Source organism: Heterodontus francisci, chromosome 42 (assembly GCF_036365525.1).
Source record: "Heterodontus francisci isolate sHetFra1 chromosome 42, sHetFra1.hap1, whole genome shotgun sequence".
Classification (NCBI taxonomy): Eukaryota; Metazoa; Chordata; class Chondrichthyes; order Heterodontiformes; family Heterodontidae; genus Heterodontus; species Heterodontus francisci.
Genome location: NC_090412.1, coordinates 22527321 through 22552552, shown reverse-complemented (window position 1 = coordinate 22552552; position 25232 = coordinate 22527321). Strand labels below are relative to the sequence as shown.

At 44.3% G+C, this 25232-nt stretch overlaps 1 protein-coding gene across 2 annotated transcripts in view; it reads left to right on the top strand.

Annotated features, from left to right (window-relative positions):
* sncga (synuclein, gamma a) overlaps positions 1–20437 on the top strand; it is a 37232-nt gene extending 16795 nt beyond the window's left edge. The window contains exons 1-5 of one of the 2 annotated variants that reach the window (XM_068020346.1): positions 5601–5952; positions 11296–11337; positions 11437–11564; positions 17636–17731; positions 19974–20437. In XM_068020346.1, coding sequence (XP_067876447.1) covers positions 5832–5952; positions 11296–11337; positions 11437–11564; positions 17636–17731; positions 19974–19985 — 399 coding nt within the window. In that variant the 5' untranslated portion in view covers positions 5601–5831 and the 3' untranslated portion in view covers positions 19986–20437. Of the gene's footprint in view, positions 1–5600; positions 5953–11295; positions 11338–11436; positions 11565–17635; positions 17732–19973 lie in introns of those variants that run through there. The other variant, XM_068020345.1, reaches the window with a different exon arrangement.
* Positions 20438–25232: the final 4795 nt, after the last annotated feature.

Below are 25232 nucleotides of genomic sequence, written 5' to 3'. Positions count from 1 at the left end.
GATTCTAGTGAGAAGGACTCTGGCCCGAGATTGCCTTAGTCTTATCATGATATGAATATGATGCCTGGTTCATTACAGACAGGTCAGTCCAATTTTATTTTTCAGTGATTGCTTGTAACTGCTTGCTAGCTAGGCATGAAGAGGCAACACCAGCCAGACTGGATAGGAGTGATTAATGTCCTTTAGCGAAGAGAATCTGTGAACCAGTTGAGGTTGCTATTCCAGCACTGCAACCATTACAATATCGTACCTGTTGTAAATTTAAGGGCCTCTTGCAGTAGCGGCAGTCACTGACCTGAAACATTAACTCTGTTTCTCTCTCCACAGATGCTGCCAGACCTGCCGAGTATTCCCAGCACTTTCTGTAATTAAGTTTAAACCTGTATTTAATGTCACAGGAATATCAAACATGTTGCACTTCAATGGTACTTCCTTTTAGATTATGGACCGCATCAAAGAGTTCAGGGAGTGGTGAACTGAAGTGAGGTTGGCTTTACAGTTTGTTCCCTTCCTGCCCTCTCTGAAGGGTACTGATACATTCCGAGTGCCGTTCGACAGTCACCGACTGCCCTGCAGCACCTCAAGCCGTTCTCTGTCATTGGGCAGTGAGTGTGGGCAGGTGTATGGGGAGTGGACATTACACAAGAGCATAAGGCGGCACAGTGGCGCAGTGGTTAGCACCACAGCCTCACAGCTCCAGGGACCCGGGTTCGATTCCGGGTACTGCCTGTGTGGAGTTTGCAAGTTCTCCCTGTGTCTGCGTGGGTTTTCTCCGGGTGCTCCGGTTTCCTCCCACAGGCCAAAAGACTTGCAGGTTGATAGGTAAATTGGCCATTATAAATTGTCACTAGTATAGGTAGGTGGTAGGGAAATATAGGGACAGGTGGGGATGTTTGGTAGGAATATGGGATTAGTGTAGGATTAGTATAAATGGGTGGTTGATGTTCGGCACAGACTCGGTGGGCCGAAGGGCCTGTTTCAGTGCTGTATCTCTAATCTAAAAAAAATAACCATGACCTCATCTGACATTGAAACATATGCAGCTTTCAGCAGGAGAGAGTGGATAGTGAAAGGGAGCAGAAATCCTAGCTCATCCTCCTTCCCTGACTAAGGGGCACCAGGACCAATGGTGCTGCTCCTAACAAAAGAAAATTTGTATTTATGTAGTGTCTTTCACAATCTTGGGTCATCCCAAACCGCTTTACAGCCAATGAAATACTTTTAAAGTCTAGAGACTGTCATAATGGAGGCATGGGTAAGATGTGTTAACCCAGCACAGACATGAGGCCTTCCGAGTTCTACACTGGGCAAGGGGAGGCCGGTGGGGGGGGGGATGTGGTGTGGGGGCAGGAGAGGCAGTGCATTTCACCGGGTCCCTGCTGCATATGTGATTCACATTTGCGTGACCTTTTTTCAACCCCAGGAAATGAATCTCTCTCATTTGAAAGTAATGTCATTGATTTATTGTTATGTTCTGCTCAATAGTTACAAGTTCTCTCAATATGACCTTGCCTCTGTTGTAATCTAATCTTGGGAAGGAGGAGGGAGGATTTTATTTGGATGTCAGCTACATGCACCACTGGGTGGAACGCTGTGATGTGGTGACGTTAGAACCCTGTCACTTCTTCATCAGTGTAAGATTTATTGGATTCGTTAATGTTCCATACAGGTACAAGGAACAGTGCTTCCAGGCTGTGTCTGTTGTGTGCTGAAGCCTGATGTGATTGTGCAGTGAAAGATCAATAAGTAATAAGCATATACTTTCAATTATTTAGGGAGAATCGGCTGCTGTCATTTTTTTAAAACATCCTGCATTTCTTTCACATTAGCACCATCAAATCACTTGTGCCTTAAAAGCTTCGGATGAAATTGAAGGGTAATGCATCGTGACGCCTGACACCAACTGTGGAGGGAGCAGAAGGCAATTATTATGCATTCACTGTAGCAGGTTTGACAAAAAACATTACCAAAACACAAGGCAATGGAGCACTTGCAGAATGCATTCCATGCTAATGGCGACAAGTTTATACTCAATGCTGATATGCAGGATATTAGGTGTGTTACAGTGCATTAAACACAAGACAAACCACAGTGTGTACATGCAGAATAACACAGACTGCAGTGTTATAGGCAGGAACATAGGGACAGGAATAAACCATTCAGCCCATGAGCCCATTCAGTGAGATCCCAGCTGATCTGGATCCTAATTCCATCCTCCTGCCTTGGCTCCAGATTCCTGAATACCCTGGCTAGCAAAAATCTATCGCTTTCAGATTTTAAGTTATTAATTGAGCTACTAGCTGATGCTTTATGCGTTAGTTCCACACTTGCAGAACCCTTTATGTGAGGAAGTGTTTCCTAACTTCTACCCTGAATGTCCTGGCTCTGATTTTAAGGTTATGTTCCCTTCTCTTGGACTCCCCCACCAGCAGAAAAAATTTCTCTCTATTTACCACATCAATTGCTTTCAAATTCTTAAATGCTCAATCAAATTGCCCCTTAACCGTCTATATTCCAGGGAATACAAGCTTATTTTATCTGAACTCTCTTCATAATCTAATCCTTGGAGTACTGGTAACATTCTGGTATATCTGCACTGCACTCTTCCATGGCCAATATATCCTTTCTAAGATGCAGTGCCTAGAAATGAACACAGTGCTCCAGACGTGGTCTAAACAGGGCTTTGCACAGCTTATAGCACCTTTATATTCTAGCTATAAAGGCCAACATTCCATTAGCTTTTTAGATTTTTTTGTACCCGACAAATGGTCTGCAACAAGAGTCTGCAATCCTGTGCCTAAGTCTTGTTGCTGTTTTCTGTACATTTTCCAAAACCTTCTGTAGATTAGTTTTCTGATTGAGTGCTCCCACTGCAGAGCCTCCACTGTCAGGAGCAGTTGGGATGTTGCATGCACACAACCCCATGACTTTTTTCTTTGATGAATCGATGCCTGGTGTCCATTCTCGTTAATGGAGGGTCCGCTCCGAAACAGCAATTGCTGTTATAACTATTATAAATAGAATATTACAAAAATAAAGTGACATTTTAAGATTTTTCTGTTGCAACATTCATGAGTTTAAACCTTGCTTTGGACTATTCTTTGAATCTCCAAACTGCACTCCCCAAAAATGTTTGCTGCCTGGAAATATGCCTAGAAAAACACAGTTGGAAAGTACAGTCCTTGATTTCATGATAACCCACCCCCGAGACAATTAAACACTGAATCTGAGCATTTAGGGCACATTTACCAGCTGTGATACATAGAGCCAGCCGACTGCACCAGAAGATTGGTCACTACTGATCTGTGCCTCCGAATTCCCAGAGCTAATGTCCCTCCGCAACCTCTTTTTCTCAAATGAAGACAAGCTCACATCAAAATCCTTTACCTTTTCCATCTTTGTTAATAGGCTTTTCTTCCTCGACTTCAGTTCCTGCTTGACAGTGCTCATTATTCATTAAGTCCATCTTTCATTCCTATTTGATTCATTAGTCTGGATATCACGATTGATTTCCCCTATTCTTGTCACCTGGTGACTTGGCTTAGTTCAAATAAGAAATTTTCTCCAATAATTAATTAATTTTGCGCAGTGCAGGGGACTCAGAAGAGAACCCAAGAGACTTCCACTCGTCACCATCTCCCGGACAGAACACCACTGCACAGAGACCCAGGATTGAATTTTTAGGCCTCAATGGAGGTGGGCATGGAATCTTGCGCCACCAACCGGCGTGCCAGTTCCCCGGCGCTATCCTGCCTCCAAACCATTTTCCTGAGGTGGGATGCGAGGTGGTGGGGGGGAGGTGGTGTGGTGCGTTGGTGGGCAGGGCTACCCGCCCGCAAGTGACATGTAGCCAATTCAGCTTGCTAAAGTCCTCTTGTCGGAATTTTCCAATTGGCCTCCAGGTCTCCAGAAGCGTCAGGGAATAGCGTTGCTTCCTGGAGGTGGTCTCCCGGAAGCAGACCACAGGGCCAACGCTCGAGGCAGGCTTAGAGGCCTTCCCTGCCTGTCTGGTCTGTGGAGGGGTTGCCCCTGCACTATGATAGCCCGACTATTGAGGCCATTCTTAAAATTAAAGTTAAAAAAGGTTGGAGAGTGGGTACGACCATCTAGGGGCACCCTCTCTCTCACTTACTGGAAAAGGCACTATTGCGCCTTCTTTAGTACTCGCAGGCCTCTTAAACACCCTCCAGCTTTGCGAGCCTGGAACAGCGAGCCTGCCTTGGCCAATGCGAGGAAAATCACAGCTGGGTGACTGTTACCCACACAGTGTGGGCGTCTGACCCCTATTTGACCTTGATGGCGGGGTTCCAAAGCCGCGGGGAGAATCCTGCCCCCAAATACCAAAGCAACGTTGCACAAAGACTCAAACGCCAAACCAACCCTACGCAGAGACCCAAATCCCAAGCCAGTACTATGCAGGGAAAAGCAAATCCCAAACTAATGGTGTACGTGTCAACTCATTAAATAAATCCAGGGCTGTGAGTAAATACCCAAACACTTCCTCACTTCTTATGCATGTATTAGTATTTTGTGAAGATATTAATTTTAAAATTGATTTTTAAAGGTTGATTGAGGCGGTTTATGTTAGCTTACAAACAAGTTCAATTTTTTTTAAAGTTTAAGATCAATATCTTAAAGTGTTTTTCATTTTATTTTTATTTATGGCAAATCAAACAGGCATTCACAAAAGTACTGAAAACCCATGTGCTGCCTAATTATCATGTATCATGACAGATATGAGAATCAGCCTGTCACATCTGTCCACGTGCCACATGTTGCCCAAGTAGGCAGAGTTCTCCAGCAACATGTCCGAGTGTGGTTGGACAATGGAGGCTGGGGGAAGAGGTCACGGTTACAATTTCCCAGGTGTTGAGGGTGGTGGGCGCAGTCTGAAACCTATTGGTGGTAGTGAAGGGGTGTTGAAGAAATTACCTGCTCCCTCACAGGGAAGCAATGGGGAAATGGTCAGGAGGGTCAGTCTTTTCTAGTTTGTCATCATCACAATTCCTCGCAACTGGAGCAACAGTGAAAGTGGCTGGGGAACAGCTGTGGTCCTCAGCCAGGAAATAAGGTGCAGGGAACAAATCACCCCTGTCTTATGTCAGAACGTGAATTAACTGAGGAGGCAGAATTAAAAGTACATATTTTTTTCTAAACTTTAATATTACCTGTGGTAGGATTACAATATTAATTATACTTCTTGAACACTTTTTTAAAAAGCCAAGCCACCTCTGTAGCTGAGTCATGGCTCTCCATGTTGTTTTAGCACAGAATGTAGAATTTATGTTGGTTAACTTTTAATGTGCCAGCATCCTAACAATTGAGTCACCTCAGGAAATATACATGTGATGCTAAGTCTGTTGTCATACACAGGCAGGTTTTTAAAAAAAAAAAGCACACAGTGCCTGTCTGTGAAATGACTGGGGCTCCAATTGTGACACTCTGCAGTATTTGAAAATGATGGCGACAGTGCCTTTGCAGCTTTGGGCTGCAGTGATTCTTCGCCAATGTCTTGATTCCCTGGAATCCATCCAGAAAAGACATTCAGTCCATCAGTCTCCCTCCCAGATCAATGTCATTAATATTGCAGCAGCGGATATTCATAGGCACTGCGTGCACCAGTGGCAAGGCACATCATAAATAGGGCTGGCAGGGCTGAGAGCTTCATCATTCATTGCAGACACAGAGAGAGAGAGAGAGTCTGGTCAAAGAGACGAGTGCACAAAAAAGAAGCAATCGAGCTGGTGCTGAGGAACTGCAGCAGCTCAGAGCAAGCTGAAGGGAGTTCTCAGCAGAAAGGGCTGGTACACTAACAGTTCAATCTTTACACTATGGAAGTTCTGAAGAAAGGTTTCTCTTTTGCCAAGGAGGGAGTGGTGGCTGCAGCAGAGAAGACCAAGCAGGGCGTGCAAGATGCTGCAGAGAAAACGAAAGAAGGGGTTATGTACGTAGGTAAGGAAACAACAGCCAAGCACCCGCAACTTAAACCTGGGAAATGTTACAGAGATAACAGCACCTGGGCATTTCCAGCATTATTTTCTGCTCTTGATATTGTTTCTTACACAGGGGAGGGATTTTGTTTTGCAGGTATAGATGAGGTGAGAATAGATTGACTTGGTTTGCATCCATCTTGATGAACATTTTTTTAAAAACGTAGAGTTACCAAATACCTTGAAGCAGCTCTGAACCTCCAATGTTAAAGGGAGCAATTAAAAATAGTCCAGCTGGGTGGGTTTCACTAGAATTTAGATTCATTTTAGTACCTATTCTAGTCAAGATTTCTCAAAGCTGATCCTAATGAAATAAAGGAAAAGATATTTTTCTCCTTTCTTTAATAAGTTTTGCAGAATGTGAAATGTGCATGTTTTTGCCTCACTTGGAGCGTTAAGCCTTTTCTTTCCCATCTTGGATCGTACTTGCACCCTGTCTGAGCTCATACTGCACAGAGCTGCTACCCCTCGTCAGCAATCCTCACCAAGGAAATCCTTGCTTCAGATACCCTTGGGATGAGCTGTACCAGGCTGTGCTAATTTGAATTAAATGGTGCGAAATCTCTCTCTGACTCAGTTCTGTTTTCTGGTATCCCTTGCTCCTCTGTCTGGTTCTGAAGTCAGAAATGGTGCAATGGTTGTGCTGGGGGAGAGTTTGGGGTGGTGTGGTGGTGCAGTTTGTTTGGGAGGAGCTGTGGTGCAGAAGTGAATACTGTGACCATAAAGGCGGTACAATAATAAAAAAAAAATTGTCTTCTGGGCTAGGAGAAATGCGAGTGCTGCCTATTAAACTTTTCAGGCTTTCTTTCCCTTCCTGAAATGCTTTATTTTGTTCTACGGAATCAGACTGAGCCGCAGGCAGGGCTGAAAGAATTGTACACTGCTTGTGGGAGGAACTCAGCAAAGAATTGGAATTAGCGGGGAGAATGGGATTTCTTTTTCATGTTTCACCGCACAGAATCAAAGAGCTGCACAGCGGTGCATCTTGTTACACAGAGGGACTGTGACATAGCAGGAAAAACAGGGAGGCTGCCTGGAATATTCAGTAATGAGAGGGGCACCTCAGTTGTTTTTCGCATTTTAACATAAATAGGGTCAGAAATCTTAATCTACAGAGTCCTGGCACATTTTGATGTCATTAATCTGAGACCTAGAGTCGTAGAGTTATACAGCAGAGGAACAGGCCCTTCGGCCCATTTTGTCGGTGCCGGCCATCAAGCACTTAACTATTCTAATCCCATTTTCCAGCACTTGGCCCGTAGCCTTGAATGCTAAGAGGACCCTGAGGCTTATAGATTTCTGGTAACTGAAACATCACAAATCTACAGCCAGGATAAGTGATGAGTGGGTTATGGTTAAAGAGGGCTCTGCCAGTATCAGCTTGGTAAATGATCCTACACATTGCAGTAGGCATGAGTTTGTTAATCTGATTGTACTTTGGGTCCACACACTGGAGCTCCTGATCTTGGCCACACTATTAAAAAAAGAGGTGCAGGTGGAGGAGGAGGGAACAGATGTTTCCTGACTGACAGCGAGTTACCTCAGTCCTCTTGCTTATACCTTAGAAGCAGCCAGGTCAGGAATGCCTTTGCTTTGATGTTGAAGAAGGTCCTGCACTCACCTCGTGACTAGGAAAGAGAACCAAGAAAAGGAGGGGGAGCTGTCAGCTTGTCATGAAGACCAAGAAGCAAACAATTACGGTTGAATCTTAGCTGCTGTTACCAGCGAATTGGTGGGGGGGGAAGTCACGAGGTCTTTGTTAAGTACTGGCTTTTTCAATGAAGGAGACTTCACCATTTAACTCCACCAAATTAGGTTGTACAATATTAATTCAAAAACTCCCTTGCGACAAGGGGAGTTAGTGCAGACTGTCAGCCACCATTAAACCCTGGGAGCAGCACCGAGATCAAAGTAATTCCAAACAAGCAGCAACAAGAAAAGCTGGTCCATTACGCAGGACATCGGAGATTCACAAGAGGGCGGAATTGGAGGAGGAGAGAGTTGTCGGAGGGGTGTAGGGCTGGAATGGTTACAGAGATAGGGAGGGGTAAGGGCATTGGGGGGGGTGGTTTAAACAAGGATCAAGGCATTGGTAGACTGGAGCCAATGTAGATCAATGAGCACAGGGGTTACTGTAATTAAATGCACTGTGTGTTGTGGTACTGAATTGCGCAGATCAAGAAACTCCTGGTTCAGTCTCTGGTCTGTGAAACCCAGTGTTTGTGTCGCCTTCCAACACTCATTGTGTAGGCTTATCAGAGGGCTGCTCACAGCCCATGGAACCCCATTCAACATTAAGCAGGACCAGCAGGAGATAAAAACTGCATCTGGATGAATCAATATGTAAATGCACCACCAGTGAGATCTAAAACCAAGCTTTAACCCTGAGATTCCTGACAGCTTCAGAGACTGAAGGTGTCCTCTGGGCTTGCCAGTTTTATTACTGTAGTCGTAGTGTTTGACTTTATAAGTTTACAGCTCACAGTGTGATACAAAGTCAAACACTAACATTACAGTAATAAAACTGATAAAATGTCAGAAGTGGTTTTAATACTTAACAGTACCCTAAATTTTAAAAAAATGCTTAGAAACAATTTGAAATCCTTTAATGCTGCCCTGCCCATTTCTCAGTCTATGGGCCCTGTCAATATTCCGGCAATAGTACTGAAGACCTGTGTTCCAGAACTTGCCGCGCCCCTAGCCAAGCTGTTCCAGTACAACTACAACATTGGCATCTACCCTGCAATGTGGAAAATTGCCCAGGTATGTCCTGTACACAAAAAGCAGGACAAATCCAACCCGGCCAATTACCACCCCATCAGCCTACTCTCAATCATCAGTAAAGTGATGGAAGGTGTCATCAACAGTGCCACCAAGAGGCATTTGCTTAGCAATAACCTGCCTACTGACGCTCAGTTTGGGTTCCACCAGAGCCACTCAGCTCCTGACCTCATTACAGCCTTGGTTCAAACATGGACAAAAGAGCTGAACTCATGAGGTGAAGTGAGAGTGACTGCCCTTGACATCAAGGCAGCATTTGACCGAGTATGGCATCAAGGGGCCCTAGCAAAACTGAGATCAATAGGAATCGGGAAAAACTGGTTGGAGTCATACCTAGCACAAAGGAAGATGGTTGTGGTTGTTGGAGGTCAATCATCTGAGCTCCAGGACATCACTGCAGGAGTTCCTCAGGGTAGTGTCGTAGGCCCAACCATCTTCAGCTGCTTCATCAATGACCTTCCTTCAATCATAAGGTCAAAAGTGGGGATGTTCACTGATGATTGCACAATGTTCAGCACCACTCAGGACTCCTCAGATACTGAAGCAGTCCGTGTAGAAATGCAGCAAGATTTGGACAATATCCAGGCTTGGGCAGATAAGTGGCAAGTAACATTTGCACCACACAAGTGCTAGGCAATGACCATCTCCAACAAGAGAGAATCTAACCATCTCCCCTTGACATTCAATGGCATTACCATCACTGAATCCCCCACTATCAACATCCTAGGGGCTACCATTGACCAGAAACTGAACTGGAGTAGCCATATAAATACCGTGGCTACAAAAGCATGTCAGAGGCTAAGAATCCTGAGGTGAGTAACTCACCTCCTGAATCCCCAAAGCCTATTCACCATCTACAAGGCACAAGTCAGGAGTGTGATGGAATACTCTCCACTTGCCAGGATGGGTGCAGCTCCAACAACACTCAAGAAGCTCGACAAAGCAGCCCGCTTGATTGGCACCCCATCTACAAACATTCACTCCCTGCACCACCGACGCATAGTGGCAGCAGTGTGTACCATCTACAAGATGCACTGCAGCAACGCACCAAGGCTCCTTAGACAGCACCTTCCAAACCCACGACCTCTACCAACTGGAAGGACAAGGGCAGCAAATGCATGGGAACACCACCACCTGCAGGTTCCCCTCCAAGTCACACACCATCCTGACGTGGAACTATATCGCCATTCCTTCACTGTCGCTGGGTCAAAATCCTGGAACTCCCTTCCTAACAGCACTGTGGGTGTACCTATCCCACATGGACTGCAGCGGTTCAAGAAGGCAGCTCACCACCAACTTCTCAAGGGCAATTAGGGATGGGCAATAAATGCTGGCCTGGCCAGCGACACCCACATCCCATGAATGAATGAATAAAAAAAAACTTTGCTTTGGCCTCTAGCTAATGTAAATTCATTTCTCTTCATTACATCCTACTAAAATACTTAAAATTCTTTTATTTACCTTCGATCCTCTTCCCCTCCCCTGGCTTCCAGCATCCATTTTGGAGGTGGGAGTAATTAAAAAGGGTGAGATTTAATTGGCTAAAAATTGGTTCCCAATGCCAGCTTTTTAGGGCAATCAAAAGCCAGAAGAGTGACGATTGATATGTTTAAATCATGTCACATTGAGGACATAATACATGTGCACTGTTAAAGCAGGAATGGGACACTGTCTTTGTTGGTGCCCCTCGGAGGAGGCTCAAAGTTGCTACAGCTAAGGATTAAATGGGTATCTCCGTGCACCAGCCAAGCTGTTGGGTGTGATTCAGAACAGGAATTGAGTGTTCATGTTCCAACGTTCTTCATAAATGTGGCACCCAAGAAAAATCAAAGTAAATTGGGCAACAGAAACAAGAGAAATTAATGTTATCATTGAGCAATCATACCAGATCACAGTAAAAATATCCCAAAGACCCACCCTCTTTATGAAAAGGTTTTCTAGTTGGTACCAACCAGGGGAGTCCATATCTAGTGCGCCCTTAGACTCAATTCATTTATCCATTGTGTATAGTGTGACTCAAACCAGATCTCCATCTAGTAGTGGAATAATGACCCTTCACCTAACTCCTCGGAATAAAACCACCTGCAAGTTAGTGCTGAGGAATACACCAGTAGAATTCTAGTTTTGATCCTAGATCTGTGCTGTCAGCCAGGAGAGCAGTTTGGGTGCCTGGGTTACAAAGGGGAAAAATCAGCCATTCCCTCTCTTGATTGCTGGAGAGGTGCACCCCTATTTGACAGTGTATATATGAATGTGAAGTGAACACTGGATTGAGTTGGTCTGTGAGTTGAACAGTGACTGGTCCTCCGATACATCATCCAAGTGGCCACTCTTTGTTTATAGACTGTGAGCATCACTGGACCAACTGTTCCATCTGAAAGGCAGTACCATCACTAGAACATGGGGAGCACTTTGAAATAATATAAGAGCATTCAAGACATGTGATAACTCCACGGTGGCCCCTCCCTCAACAGTTTCTCAAATTGCACCATTGTAACTTCTACTCTTTTTTTTTCCCAAATAGGCACCAAAACAAAGGAAGGAGTTGTACAAAGTGTGAATACAGGTAATGGATAACTCCTTCACAAGTGGTGATGACTGGAACAGCCATTCCCTCAGGACCCTCAACCGTGTTAATAAGATTTAATTCTCATTTGGTTGGCAGTGGCTGAGAAAACCAAGGAGCAGGCCAACATGGTTGGAGGAGCAGTGGTATCCGGAGTCAACACAGTGGCCAGCAAGACAGTGGAAGGAGTGGAGAATGTGGCAACAGCAAGCGGGGTTGTGAAATTGGTGAGAATGAGTATTGTGTATATAGGAAATAGTATGAAAGTCTCGATGCCCCATATCCTGGACAGGCTTTAGGCCTACCAGTTTCACCTTGGTTCCTTACTGCTTTATATATTCTTTAATCAATAGCAATCTGTGATAGGGACTTCTTAAAAATTCATTCTCAACATGCAGGCATTACTGGCAAGGCTGATTTATTGCCCATTGCTAGTTACCCTGTGATGATAATGGTTGGACCTTCTGCTCAAATTGCCATAGAGCAGTTTGCTACAACTGAGTGGCTTGCTCGGCCACTTCAAAGGGAAGATGGGACAGGAGGCAATGACTGTAGAGGCCAGGTCAGGTAAGGTTGGCATTAATGAACCAGTTTGCTTTTTAATGATAGTCTGATAGCTTCATGAGCACTTTTTACTGGTACCACCTTTTCATTTCTGGAAATTTCTCTGTCGTGATGAGACTTGAACTCATGTTTCTCCAGATTACGCATCCAGTAACATAATCACCAACACAACTGTACCCAAACTGTGACACAGTTGGGCTGAAGCACCAATAAATATACAGTGCCACAAAGTGAAGGCCCAACCACCCCCACCCCGCCCTCTGTAAATTCACTGAATTCCCAATCTCAACCATGCCACTGTGGGACAGTATCAGTACAGAGGCTGTGAAGGGAGGGAAGTTATTGAGAGCCAGAGTGTTGTGGTCAGGTGGAATTGGGGGAAGGAGGCTATTGGCAGATTAAGAGGAGTGGGAGAGTTTTCTTAATAAGCAAAGCTCTGTCTCTGCACTGTGGCACCAGCCCTTAAATCTAACCCAGTGAGGATTGATGAAAGCATTCTTGTTCTTGCTGTTGGTGAACTATCTCCATGTAATTTCCAGTGATCAAAGGTCTGCAGCACAAAACTGTGCTGGGGTTTATGAAGATGGAGGGTGGGAGTCTCAGCTGGATGGTTTGAAAGATTCAACAGCATGGAGAGCGGAACTGCAATGGTAGGGCTGCACGAGGAACCCTGACCTGCTCATCATCAGAACAATGTAATAGGAGCCTTGCCCAGCATCTCACCCATGCTGTAAATGATCAGGGGGAACACTTGAGAGATTAAATCAGTCTTGAGCGATCGTGAATCAGCTGTCTGTTTTACATCCTGCCCAATGGAAATAATTGAAAAAGTCAGTTGGACAGAGTGTGAAATCGGCTACCGATTCTGTATGGTAGCTTCCTCACTATGGCCAAAGACCAATTTCACTCCCAAGGTCGATCTAACCATAGAGTAAATGTATTTAATTCCTCCACAATACCAAGCCAGGAAGGAACTCAAGGGCTTGGAGAGGGTACAGAAGAGAGTCATCAAGGCGATAGCAAAGGTAGGTTGGAGAAACTAGGGCTCCTTCCTCTAGAGCAGAGATGGTTAAAGAGGAGAACTGCTGGTGAGGTTCAGGTACGATAAAAAGTTCAGTGAGTCAGTAACAAGAGAGCATAAAAAATTAGAAGAGTTATGGGGGGAAAGGCAGGAAAACAGGACAATGTGGATAGCCCTTTAAGAGGCCAGATAGAGGCACAATGGGCCAAATGGCGCTCTTTTCTGCTGTAAAATTCTACGATGATGCCATTTCTTACCTTTAGCTGACCTTTCTGCTGATTTAATAAATCCACTAATTTGGTACAAGTCCAGGGGAGATTGACTAATCCAATGTCTCCCAGCACTCAGAGCGAGTGTGGCTCAGGGGTAGAATACCACACTGGAGTGCTGATTCGCCAACTAATAACCTCTTCATCAGAGCAGTGAATTCACCCAATCGTCTTTTGCCAAAATTTCTATAAGAGCAGTCTGTTTATGGAGTGAAACTTTGAAGAGAAAAACCAGACATCAAATTCTTTTTTAGAAAAGCTAAAAATCAATTTTCTTCCATTTCTTTCTCCTTATTAAATGATGGGGTATTAATTATTAGGCAATTAAACTTCTTGACCAATTTTAATAAAGAATATACATTTCAGGGCTGACACCCTGATTGCAATTTCCCTGTATTTCCATCCTACTCTGCCCAGTACTGAATTTGACAAAGGCTGGTGGCTCCAGTTTTGTTCTGTTGCCAAGCCCACTTGTCTCTGCCAGTTCTGGTCAATAAGTGGTACATTATGTACAGCAACAAGGGGGAAATTCACTCACCCATTGCTGAGCCTGATTTCCATAGAGAAATAGGTTTAGCTGGCAGTTTATCACTTGGTACAACTTGGAACTGAAAGTAGAGACTGGAGAGGACCAGACTTTGATTCCCTGGCTTGCGCTGAAGTATCTGATTAGTGTCAGGGTGGCAGTTTGATTATTAGAAGTAGCATATAGGAACAAGAGTAGGCCATTCAGCCCCTCTGGGATAGGGTGGGGAAAGATCAGGCCAGATATGCACTCCTGCAAGGACAGGACTGGGCTTGGCTTTAAAGCACTCTGGATGAATTGCCTCCTGTCACTCACTGTAAAGGTCCAGGGATGAAGATTGACTTGAGGGAGGCTGCAGGAAAGAAGAGGAATTGGAATGTGTTAATTTTTAAAAAAACGTATCAGCCCTTTTCCTGCTCACCTTTGGGTTTGTACTGGATGGTTTTGGATTGACAGGGAGCTGCTTAATCCACGGCACATGAAGCAAATAAATCAGTGGTAAAGACGGCAGCGTTCACTACCAGGCTGAAAAGTGGCTGCTTAATCCAGATATCGGCTCCATCTATTTACACATTTATTGTGCAATGCACCTCCCCTGTGTACTACACACAGGCCAACAAGACCTTGATTTCCCACCACCCCAAGATATCCAGCAGCCCGACTCTATTCTGGGCCCAGGTTCTCTGACATTTGCAGTATTTACTATTGCATTTAGTGGTTCACTGGCAGAATAACAAACGTCATTTTAGAGTTGAGAATACTTAAAAGTACTGACTGCTTTAAAAGAACAGATACTTCCTGCTTTTTATCTGTGTGTGTTGTAGTGGGACCAAGGGGAGGTTGTGGGGAAGGAGGGAGAAGAGGCGGACGGAGTGCTGCTGTTTAATTCGGCCAGAGTTTGTAATTCTGTTCATGTGTCCATGCTCCTCACCCTATCCCGGGAATGTTCTCCAGCTTGTCCAGGCTGCTGCTTCCCCTCAAGATGTCCTTGACAACGCCCGCATGCTCTGCATTATTTAGCATGCTCCCATTCTATGGGTGTGACACTTGCAAAAGTTTACTGCATTGCAGATGCGGAAGTCATGTGAGAGGACTGCACATTGGTCTGCCTCTCCCCTCCATACACGCCCTCCTGTTCAACAGTTCTGCACTTTGGCTGAAATAAAACATGATATTTAAAGGCTATTAGCGAGCTGCGGGTGACTGCTTGGGAAGTGAAATATGCTGCGTGATGTCTGCAGTCTGAACAAGTCCATCTGAGCACAGGATTAACTGACGCACTCAGTTCTTAAAATAGCCAAGATCGAGCTTGGTCACATGGAGCTGAGCAGCAGAGATTAGAGCAGCTGCTGTGGGTTAGGTTATGAATTCTGTATAGTCACTCATTCCCGAGCTGTCACACACAGCTCTGAAGGCAGTTTACGTGATACTACTACAACCAAAGCAAGCTCAGTGTTATCGTGATAAATGTCATTCCTGGAATGGTGGGCCAGAGTGGTGGGAAACACTTCAATCCCCTTTCTACTGCTGAGCAAGCTGGAGATACTGCAGTACGATGACCAGCACTGGTCAGCATCAGCAGGACTCTGTTCACTCACCACATCCTCAGGTGTGTCAGACGTGACTCCAGGGACTTGAACACATAATCCAGGCAGACACTCCTAGCGCACTACTGATGAAGTGCTGCACTGTCAGTGGTGCCACCTCGCAAGTGAAACATTAAACGAAGGCTCCCTCTGGCATCTCAGGTAGAAGTAAAAGATTCTGTGACTCTATTTGAGGAATAGCAGGAGACTTTTCTCCGGTACCCGAGGCACCATTTATCTTTCAACTGACAGCAATTATCTGGTCATTACTGGTATTGAGACCTTACTGTGAGCAAATTGGCTGCTATGTTTCTATTACAGCAGTGACTACACTTCAAAAGTATTTAATTGGCTGTAAAGCACTTTGGGACATCCCGAGCCTATCGAAATATAAGTCTTTATTGAAGGACGGAAAGGTGATTTTAACCCAGGAGCTTCAGTCCCCAGGTCTGAGATGTAACTGGCTGAAGCTCCTGGTCAGTGAATGGTGGGAGTGGAAAGGGGGGGGAGGGGGGGGGCGGTGCTACCAACTGAACATAGTAACAACTTGCATTTACATAGCACCTCTAACAAAATGAAATGTCCCATGATGTTTCACAGGAGCCCATCTGAAATGGGCACATTTATTCCAACATTATCTTGTTAATGACAGACTGGGAAACGCAGAGGAAAATGTGTTCTCCCCTTTGAGCTGACTCTTGGGTTGATTTTCCTTTTATTTTACAACATTGGCTCAGAAATTGTCTGGCACGAGGCCTCGTGAAGTGTGCACCGTCCATTGGATTTCTTCTCTCAGCCTTCAGCTCCAATCATTTTTGCCCTGTAACTTGTTGGAACTGGGAGCTGATAACAGCAGGGCCAGAGCAACAGGGTATCTGGGACCTTGGAGAATGACCGGGCCAACAGTCTATCTCCCTAACCAATGAGAGCAGTGGATGTTTGGTTGATGGGTATATTCAAGGCTGGGCACCAAGGGAATCAAAGGATATGGAGATAGGGCAGGAAAGTGGATTTGATGCAGAATAGGGGAGCAGGCTCCAGGGACAAAGGTCTACTCCTGCTTCTTGTCCCTATATTCTTATGTTCTTATACTGGGACCTTTCCACAAACAGAGTAGGCTAAGAGGCGATTAAATAGTTTTTTTTCACAATTGTGTAAGATTTTGATACAATGAATGGGGAAAAGCTATATCTCTGGTTGGGGCTCCAGTGCCAAGGGAACATCAACGTTACGTTGTCACTAAGAGTGAGGAGGAGGATTAGCAGAAATTTATTTGCACAGAGTGTTGTTGAAGCTTGGACTGCTTTGCCAAAGGGAGCATTTGAGGCAGAGACCATTGCAGCATCTAAGAGAAAATTGGATAAATATTTGAAGCAGCAGAACTCACAGGGTGATAGGGAGGAACAAGAACCAGCACAGACATAATGGGCTAATCAGGTCCCACTTTGTATAGCATTCTCAGAGAACCCTGAGAAACCCTCCCTAGGAGTTAGTCATTGTTTCCTAATGTCATATTATTTGGTAATTTATTTTGTGCAAATCAGGCTGAGAGATATTAATGTTAGGGGATGGAATACTCAAGCCAGCGTTCGCATCAACTACTCCCAAATCAACGACAGCATGATTTAATCACAGGGCAGAGGTCCCTCTATTCTGTGTTAACAACGTTGTTTAGCCCATTCCAGAGATCAGTCCCCATTGTGCCAAAAGTCACTTCTCTCCATGGCCTCCCTCAGCAAGATTGCTAATTATGGGCTTATGCCCAGTAGCAAATGGGTTAAGAATGCACAAACTTATTTCTTTTAAAGAAAGAATTGAGAACTTGCACTTGCTTGTAGCAAATGTGGCAGCCACTTTTCATGTGGCACAGTCCCACAAACACTAATGACATGGATAACCAGTTAATCTAGTTTTGTTGTTTAGGGTTGAAGGAAGAATGTTGAGAGGATCCTTTACACACAACAAAGAGAAGATGCCTTCAAACTGATTCAAACCCACTGCCAGGGGTGTAAGAGCAATTAACAAATCCACTGTACCTCCCAGTCCCCCTCCAGATAGACACTGATACCGATTCATCCCATTCTCATGAGCCCTTATCTATTGTAAAACCAGTGAGACAGGTACTGTCCGATTTAATATTAATGGTGATTCTCCGACAGAATATCATTATGACATTAGAAGTCTTGAACTTGCTAGTCTTTCTATGGCTTTATAATATGCATAGCTTTCAGGATCCAATCATATTGGGAAGTTCCCAGGTGAGAGCATGCTAAGCTACTTTCTCTCCCTGCAATAGGGGCTGACAATAACTTCTATGGCTGTCTCTTGCTAGGATGAATTTGGTAGAGAAATGCCTGCTGAACAGGTGGCTGAGGGAAAACAGACCTTGGAGGAGCCACTGGTGGAAGCTACAGAGGCCACTGAAGAGGTAGAGTGTGGTCTATGAAGAAGACTTTGAATCACCCTTTTCTTGTCATCCCTTCTTCAATCCCTAAATTTTCCTTTCAGTGCCTTCATAATCCAACTCTTTATTCATTGCAGCCCAACCTTTTTTCTTTGCCTTGTAAACCATTCCCTTTCTTAGTTCATTGATAGATTTGTACAATATGGTGCTGTCAATTATCCATGTACAAATGGTAAATTTTGCATGTTGAAGGTGTTACAAGGATTATAGCTTATTAGAAGCCTTAGGCAATGGAATATTTCATGAGAAACTGGAAGTTACTCAACATGTCAAACTCCAAAAGTCACTAGACCTCTCAGACTAATTCCTTGATAAAGTCAGCGCATTGCAGGAGTTAAGTTTAGTTTAGTTTAGAGATACAGCACTGAAACAGGCCCTTCGGCCCACCGAGTCTGTGCCGACCATCAACCACCCATTTATACTAATGCTACACTAATTCCATATTCCTACTACATCCCCACCTGTCCCTATATTTCCCGACCACCTACCTACACTAGGGGCAATTGCTAATTGCCAATTTACCTACCAACCTGCAAGTCTTTTGGCATGTGGGAGGAAACCGGAGCACCCGGAGCAAACCCACGCAACCACAGGGAGAACTTGCAAACTCCACACAGGCAGTACCCAGAATTGAACCCGGGTCACTGGAGCTGTGAGGCTGCGGTGCTAACCACTGCGCCACTGGTACTCCTGATTTGAAATAAAACAATGATGGGAACACTGCATATGATAAATTAATATTGCCTCTTGACTTTCTAAACAGCATTATGCAACCTTCATGCAGCAATGCTCCCACGATGAAGTCCAACTTTCCAACCAGTCATTGACATAAAGGCCAATCTGGGCCAGCCTGCATAATGGCACAGCACAGACTATAGTTTTCTGAGTGGTGCCCTGCCAGCTGGAGAATGATGAGTGATGGGGATTGTCCCATTTCCCCAGTGAAGGAGAAAACAATATTGCAAGTAGTCGAGATCATTCAGGCCTGCCCTTATTTGACTGATTTGAGCAAAGACAGATGAACTGAACATTTGCTGTGGATTTTCCTTGAGATTGTTCACTTGGCTTGCTTGCCAGTTAACAGCTAGTAGAGTGACATGCCCCATTCCCACATTTCCCCATGTCAAGGCTGCTTTGTGATCAGTTGATGGCAGAAGTGGCTCACAGGGAGAAAACAACCATGCCCATTCCTGTCCCCTGCAGAGCTTGGAGCTATCAGTTGATAGTTGAACATCATTAGGCTTTGGTTGTCTGTTAGTTTGGTTCAAGCTTTATTCCAATCTGGATCAAGGAATCAGCAGGATAATCTTTGAGTGGATAAAATAAAATTAAGATAGAATGGAAAGAAGATTAGTAAATGTAATATAAGAGTATATTAGTTATAAAGTTTTTCTGATTGTTGCCTTTAAGAATTCTTCATCCGCTTATGGAGATGGACCAATATTCAACTGCATCTCTGAAAAAACATTTCATCTTTCTGTCTTTTAATCCTATGTTTAATTTTCTGTTCTATCTTTTTCCATCATAACCTCTTTCTTTCCACCATCTGTTCATTTTATCTTTGACCTTATCATGAACTCTTGCCTTTCAAGTTTCAGTTGCAAATCGCATTGCTGTGGGAATGTTTTTTCATCGTGTGACTCCAATCCAACTTTTCCTTTCCCCCAAGGATTCTTCACCGTTGTGTATTTTACTTTTCCGTTTTCATATCTCTGCCCCATGGGTTCATCATCACAACACATTACAGGCACTAAATGGACATCTCAGTTGCAGTATTGCAGTGTATAGCTGCCTACTGGATTTTAAACACAGGCACCGTGAGAGTGCATGAAAACACGAATTACTGTATCATTCCACTTTGTGTGGTAGTGTTGGTACTGGGGTGTTCTTGCTGTATTTTTGTTGTTGGTGAGTGTTGCACTTAATGTTTTAACACTGAAGAACATGGTTTTAAACCTCATACACAACTCACCAGCCATAATTTACTGAGACCCTCAAGATTATGGACTGTAGTCCCATATCAAGGGCAGACTTATTCAGTTAAAATCATTAACTCTCTGATCTGCCGTGGATTGAAGATCATTGAAACATCACCTTGAGTGTTCCAGGTTTGCTGTAGTTACACATTCCAATAAGTTACAATATTGAGGGTGTCCATCCACACGATGGTCTATTCTAATGAGTTGTTTTCTCCCCCTCCCTACAGACTGGAAAATGAGGAGCCATCGAGTTCTTAGAAGATTTTGGGTGAACTTCCCCTCTCCCCTAAACTTTCACACCAGTATTGCTGTAAAGAATCGAGGACCACAGATGTCAAGCCCCTGATAGCTAACGATATAGAAGGGAAACAGTCCAAAGCCATTTCATTTCCAGTCACCTCCTTACTCTCATTCTGTGTGACCCCCTCATTGACCAACCCAACAGAGTCCCTTAAATAACTGACTTTGAGCTGCTGATTGTTATTACATTCTCCCTGTAGTCACTTGTCTCTCATCACTCATCTGCTTAACAGCATTTCTGTATATCCTTAGTCTGCTTTTAGTCACCTGATTACACTGACAGTTGCAACTTGTGATAGTTCAGTGCATGCTGTCCAATAGCTTTGTGTGTTGGCATTTAACTGTTCTGAGCACATGCAGATTTTATAATAAATATCAGAATTAAAATAAACTTTAATAGAGTACTGCATCATCTCTTGACAGTTATTGATCTTTTTCATTCTTTTTTTAATGTCAACCCTGTAAAATTTGAGGCTAACAATTTGTCGATCAATCAAAGTTTTTTCTTGTTCTTCCATGGGATGTGGGCATCGCTGGCAAAGCCAGCATTTGTTGCCCATCCCTAATTGCCCTTGAACTGAGTGTCTTGTTCGGCCATTTCAGAGGGCAGTTAAGAGTCAACCACATTGCTGTGGGTCTGGAGTCACATGTAGGCCAGACCAGGTAAGGACAGCAGATTTCCATTCCTAAAGGACATTAGTGAACCAGATGTGTTTTTACAAAAATCAATGATCGTTTCATGGCATCATTACTGAGACTAACTTTTAATTTCAGATTTTAAGTAATTAATTGAATGTAACTTCCACCAGCAGCCATGGGCCTCTGGATTATCAGTTCAGTGACATTACCACTTACACCACTGTCTCCCCTAATTTTGTGCTATTCAATTCACTGGTGATAGAGTCATAGAGTTATACAGCACAGAAACAGGCCCTTCGGCCCATCGTGTCTGTGCCAGCCATCAAGCACCCAACAATTCTAATTCTATTTTCCAGCACTTGGCTCGTAGCCTTGTACGCTATGGCGTTTCAAGTGCTCATCTAAATACTTCTTAAATGTTGTGAGGGTTCCTGCCTCTACCACCTCTTCAGGCAGTGCGTTCCAGATTCCAACCACCCTCTGGGTGAAAAGTTTTTTCCTCAAATCCCCTCTAAACCTCCTGCCCCTTAACTTAAATCTATGCCCCCTGGTTATTGACCCCTCCACTAAGAGAAAAAGTTTCTTCCTATCTATCCTATCAATGCCCCTCATAATCTTGTATACCTCAATCAGGTCCCCCCTCAGCCTTCTCAGCTCTAAGGAAAACAACCCTAACCTTTTCAGTCTCTCTTCATAGCTGAAATGCTCCAGCCCCGGCAACATCCTGGTGAATCTCCTCTGCACCCTCTCCAGTGCAATCACATCCTCCCTATAGTGTGGTGCCCAGAACTGTACACAGTACTCCAACTGTGGCCTAACTAGTGTTTTATACAGCTCCATCACAACCTCCCTGCTCTTTTATTCTATGCCTCGGCTAATAAAGGCAGGTATCCCATATGCCTTCCTAACCATCTTATCTACCTGTGCTGCTGCCTTCAGTGATCTATGGACAAGTACACCAAGGTCCCTCTGACCCTCTGTACTTCCTAGTGTCCTACCATCCATTGTATAATCCCTTGCCTTGTTAGTCCTCCCAAAATGCATCACCTCACACTTCTCAGTATAAATTCCATTTGCCACTGCTCTGCCCATCTTACCAGCCCATCTATATTGTCCTGTAATCTAAGGCTTTCCTCCTCACTATTTACAACATCAGCAATTGATGAATGGAAGATTTTCCTTCCTCCTGTTTTGGCACCCAGATTAGGTATCCCTCTACATTGCCCCATCCAGCACACCTGGAAAGCATAAACAGGATTGGACAAAGTCAGCATGGGTTTATGAAAGGGAAATCATGCTTAACAAATCTACTGGAATTTTTTGAGAATGTAAGTAGTGGAATAGATAAGGGAGAACCAGTGGATGTGGTATATTTGGATTTTCAGAAGGCTTTTGATAAGGTCCCTCGTAAGAGGGCAAAATTAAAGCACATGGGATTGGGGGTAATATACTGGCATGGATTGCGAATTGGTTGACAGACAGGAAATAGAGAGTAGGAATAAACTGATCTTTTTTCGGGTGGCAGGCAGTGACTAGTGGGGTACCGCAGGGATCAGTGCTTGGGCCCCAGCTATTCACAATATATATTAATGACTTGGTTGAGGGAACTAAATGTAACATTTCCAAGTTTGCAGACAACACAAAGCTTGGGGGGAATGTGAGCTGTGAGTAGGATGCAAAGAGGCTCCAATGTGATTTGGCCAAGTTGGGTGAGTGGGCAAATGCATGGCAGATGCAGTATAACATGGATAAATGTGAGGTTATCCACTTTGGTTGGAAAAACAGAAAGGCAGATTATTATCTGAATGGTGATAGATTGGGAAAGGGGAAGGTGCAACAAAGCCTGGGTGTCCTTGTACACCAGTCGTTGAAAGCAAGCAGTCAGGTGCAGCAAGCAGTTAGGAAGGCAAATGGTATGTTGGCCTTCATTGCAAGAGGATTTGAGTACAGGAGCAAGGATGTCTTACTGCAGTTATACAGGGCCTTGGTGAGACCACATCTGGACTACTGTGTGCAGTTTTGGTCTCCTTATCAGAGGAAGGATGTTCTTGCCACGGAGGGAGTGCAAAGAAGATTTACTAGGCTGATTCTGGGATGGCAGGATTGACGTATGAGGAGAGATTCAGTCGACTAGGCCTATATTCATTAGAGTTTAGAAGAATGAGAGGGGATTTCATAGAAACCGATAAAATTCTAACAGGACTAGACATGCTAGATGCAGGGAGGATGTTTCCGATGGCTGGGGAGTCCAGAACCAGGGGTCACAGTCTCAGGATACGGGGTATTCCATTTAGAACCGAGATGAGGAGAAATCTCTTCACTCAGAGGGTGGTGAACCTGTGGAATTCTCTACTGCAGAAGGCATTGGAGGCCAAGTCATTAAATATATTCAAGAAGGAGATAGATATATTTCATAATGCCAAAGGGATCAAGGGATATGGGGAAAAAGCGGGAACAGGGGACTGAATTAGACAATCAGCCATGATCTTTTTGAATGGCGGAGCAGGCCCAAAGGGCTGAATGGCCTATTCCTGCTCCTATTTTTCATGATTCCATGTTTCTTTCAGGCCAGTCAGGGTTTGGGGTGAAGACTAAAGCTCTACTGCCTCATCCCAGGTTAGGTACCACACAGAGTGTGGCCCTTTAGACTATGTCAACCAGTGCTTTAACTCCAACTTTGGAACAGTTCCCTTACTGAACCAGTGTGGTATTTGTTTATTAATGTGATACAGTGGCTGGGTAGAAGTTACCTACTTAGCCCAAAGATTGAAGGCAGAGGCTGATGTCATAGCGTGATATAGAAACTGGAGTCCACAGATAGGCGTACAGCACCAGGAAAAGCCTTGGTTGGGTGGGTAGATGGAATTAAGATACAGAGCAGCCATGATCGCACTGAATAGCAGAAAAGACTCGAGGGGCTGAATGGCCTATTCCTGTTCCATTATTTGAATGACTGCCGAAACGCATATGACATATACAGGCTTAGAAACCAGAGAGGACAACACATTCCCTGAACTGTGTTTTTGGGAATAAAGACCTTTATTTACTATTACTTAAAACTCAACTATTACTGTCTGCTCTTGCACCATTCAAACAAAGAACTTTCAGTTGGAGCTGACCTGAACTCAGTAGAAATAAAGAACAAAGAACAGTACAGCACAGGAACAGGCCATTCGGCCCTCCAAGCCTGCACCGATCTTGATGCCTGTCTAAACTAAAACCTTCTGCACTTCTAGGGTCCGTATCCCTCTATTCCCATCCTATTCATGTATTTGTCAAGATGCCTCTTAAACGTCGCTATCGTACCTGCTTCCACCACCTCCCTCGGCAGCAAGTTCCGGGCACTCGCCACCCTCTGTGTAAAGAACTTGCCTCGCACATCCCCTCTAAACTTTGCCCCTTGCACTTTAAACCTATGTCCCCTAGTAACTGACTCTTCCACCCTGGGAAAAAGCTTCTGACTATCCACTCTGTCCATGCCACTCATAACTTTGTAAACCTCTATCATGTCGCCCCTCCACCTCCGTCGTTCCAGTGAAAACAATCCGAGTTTATCCAACTTCTCCTCATAGCTAATACCCTCCAGACCAGGCAACATCCTGGTAAACCTCTTCTGTATCCTCTCCAAAGCCTCCACCTCCTTCTGGTAGTGTGGCGACCAGAATTGTACGCAATATTCCAAGTGTGGCCTCACTAAGGTTCTGTGCAGCTGCAGCATGACTTGCCAATTTTTATACTCTGTGCCCCGACTGATGAAGGCAAGCATGCCGTATGCCTTCTTGACTACCTTATCCACCTGCATGGCCACTTTCAGTGATCTGTGGACCTGTACGCCCAGATCTCTCTGCCTGCCAATACTTCTAAGGGTTCTGCCATTTACTGTATACTTCCCACCTGTATTAGACCTTCCAAAATGCATTACCTCACATTTGTCCAGATTAAATTCCATACAAATAGATTGAATAATGCACAATTCAGCCTGACAAATAGATTTGACTTCTTTGAGAATGCTGCACATAAAATACACAAATCTGCATGACATAGTTAACTTTGGATTTGAGAAAGCGTTTGACGAGAGACTTCTAATTAATCTAAAATTCACAGGATTCCAGGGTGGAATATGGAACTGGTTAAGAAACTGAGCACTCACGGAATATCAGACTGACAAATGGTATTGGAAAAGGGAGGAGGCTTGTTCCCTTCAGTTGGATGTTTGTTACAAAAGGCGCATTGCTGTTCTTGCAGCCTGTTTCAACTTGTTGGGTAAAGAAAGTTAGGATAACCACTGAACATTCCTGACAGAACCCTATTGCTGTAAATCGTCTCTTTCTTCTGTTGCTGTTTGTACTGCTGAAACCATCAATGCAGTTCTGGTTGCTTCTCTTGGCATAATTCTTTAATTGCAGGTTGTCCAGGCGGAGATATGCTGTATCTTAGATGAAAAATTTGAACATAGCATGATACTGCCACAGGGATTGCAAAGGCTGGTGTAACAGAACTATGCAAACTAGTTCCAGGCCAGGCAGGGAGGAGTCAGCTGCTTTGAA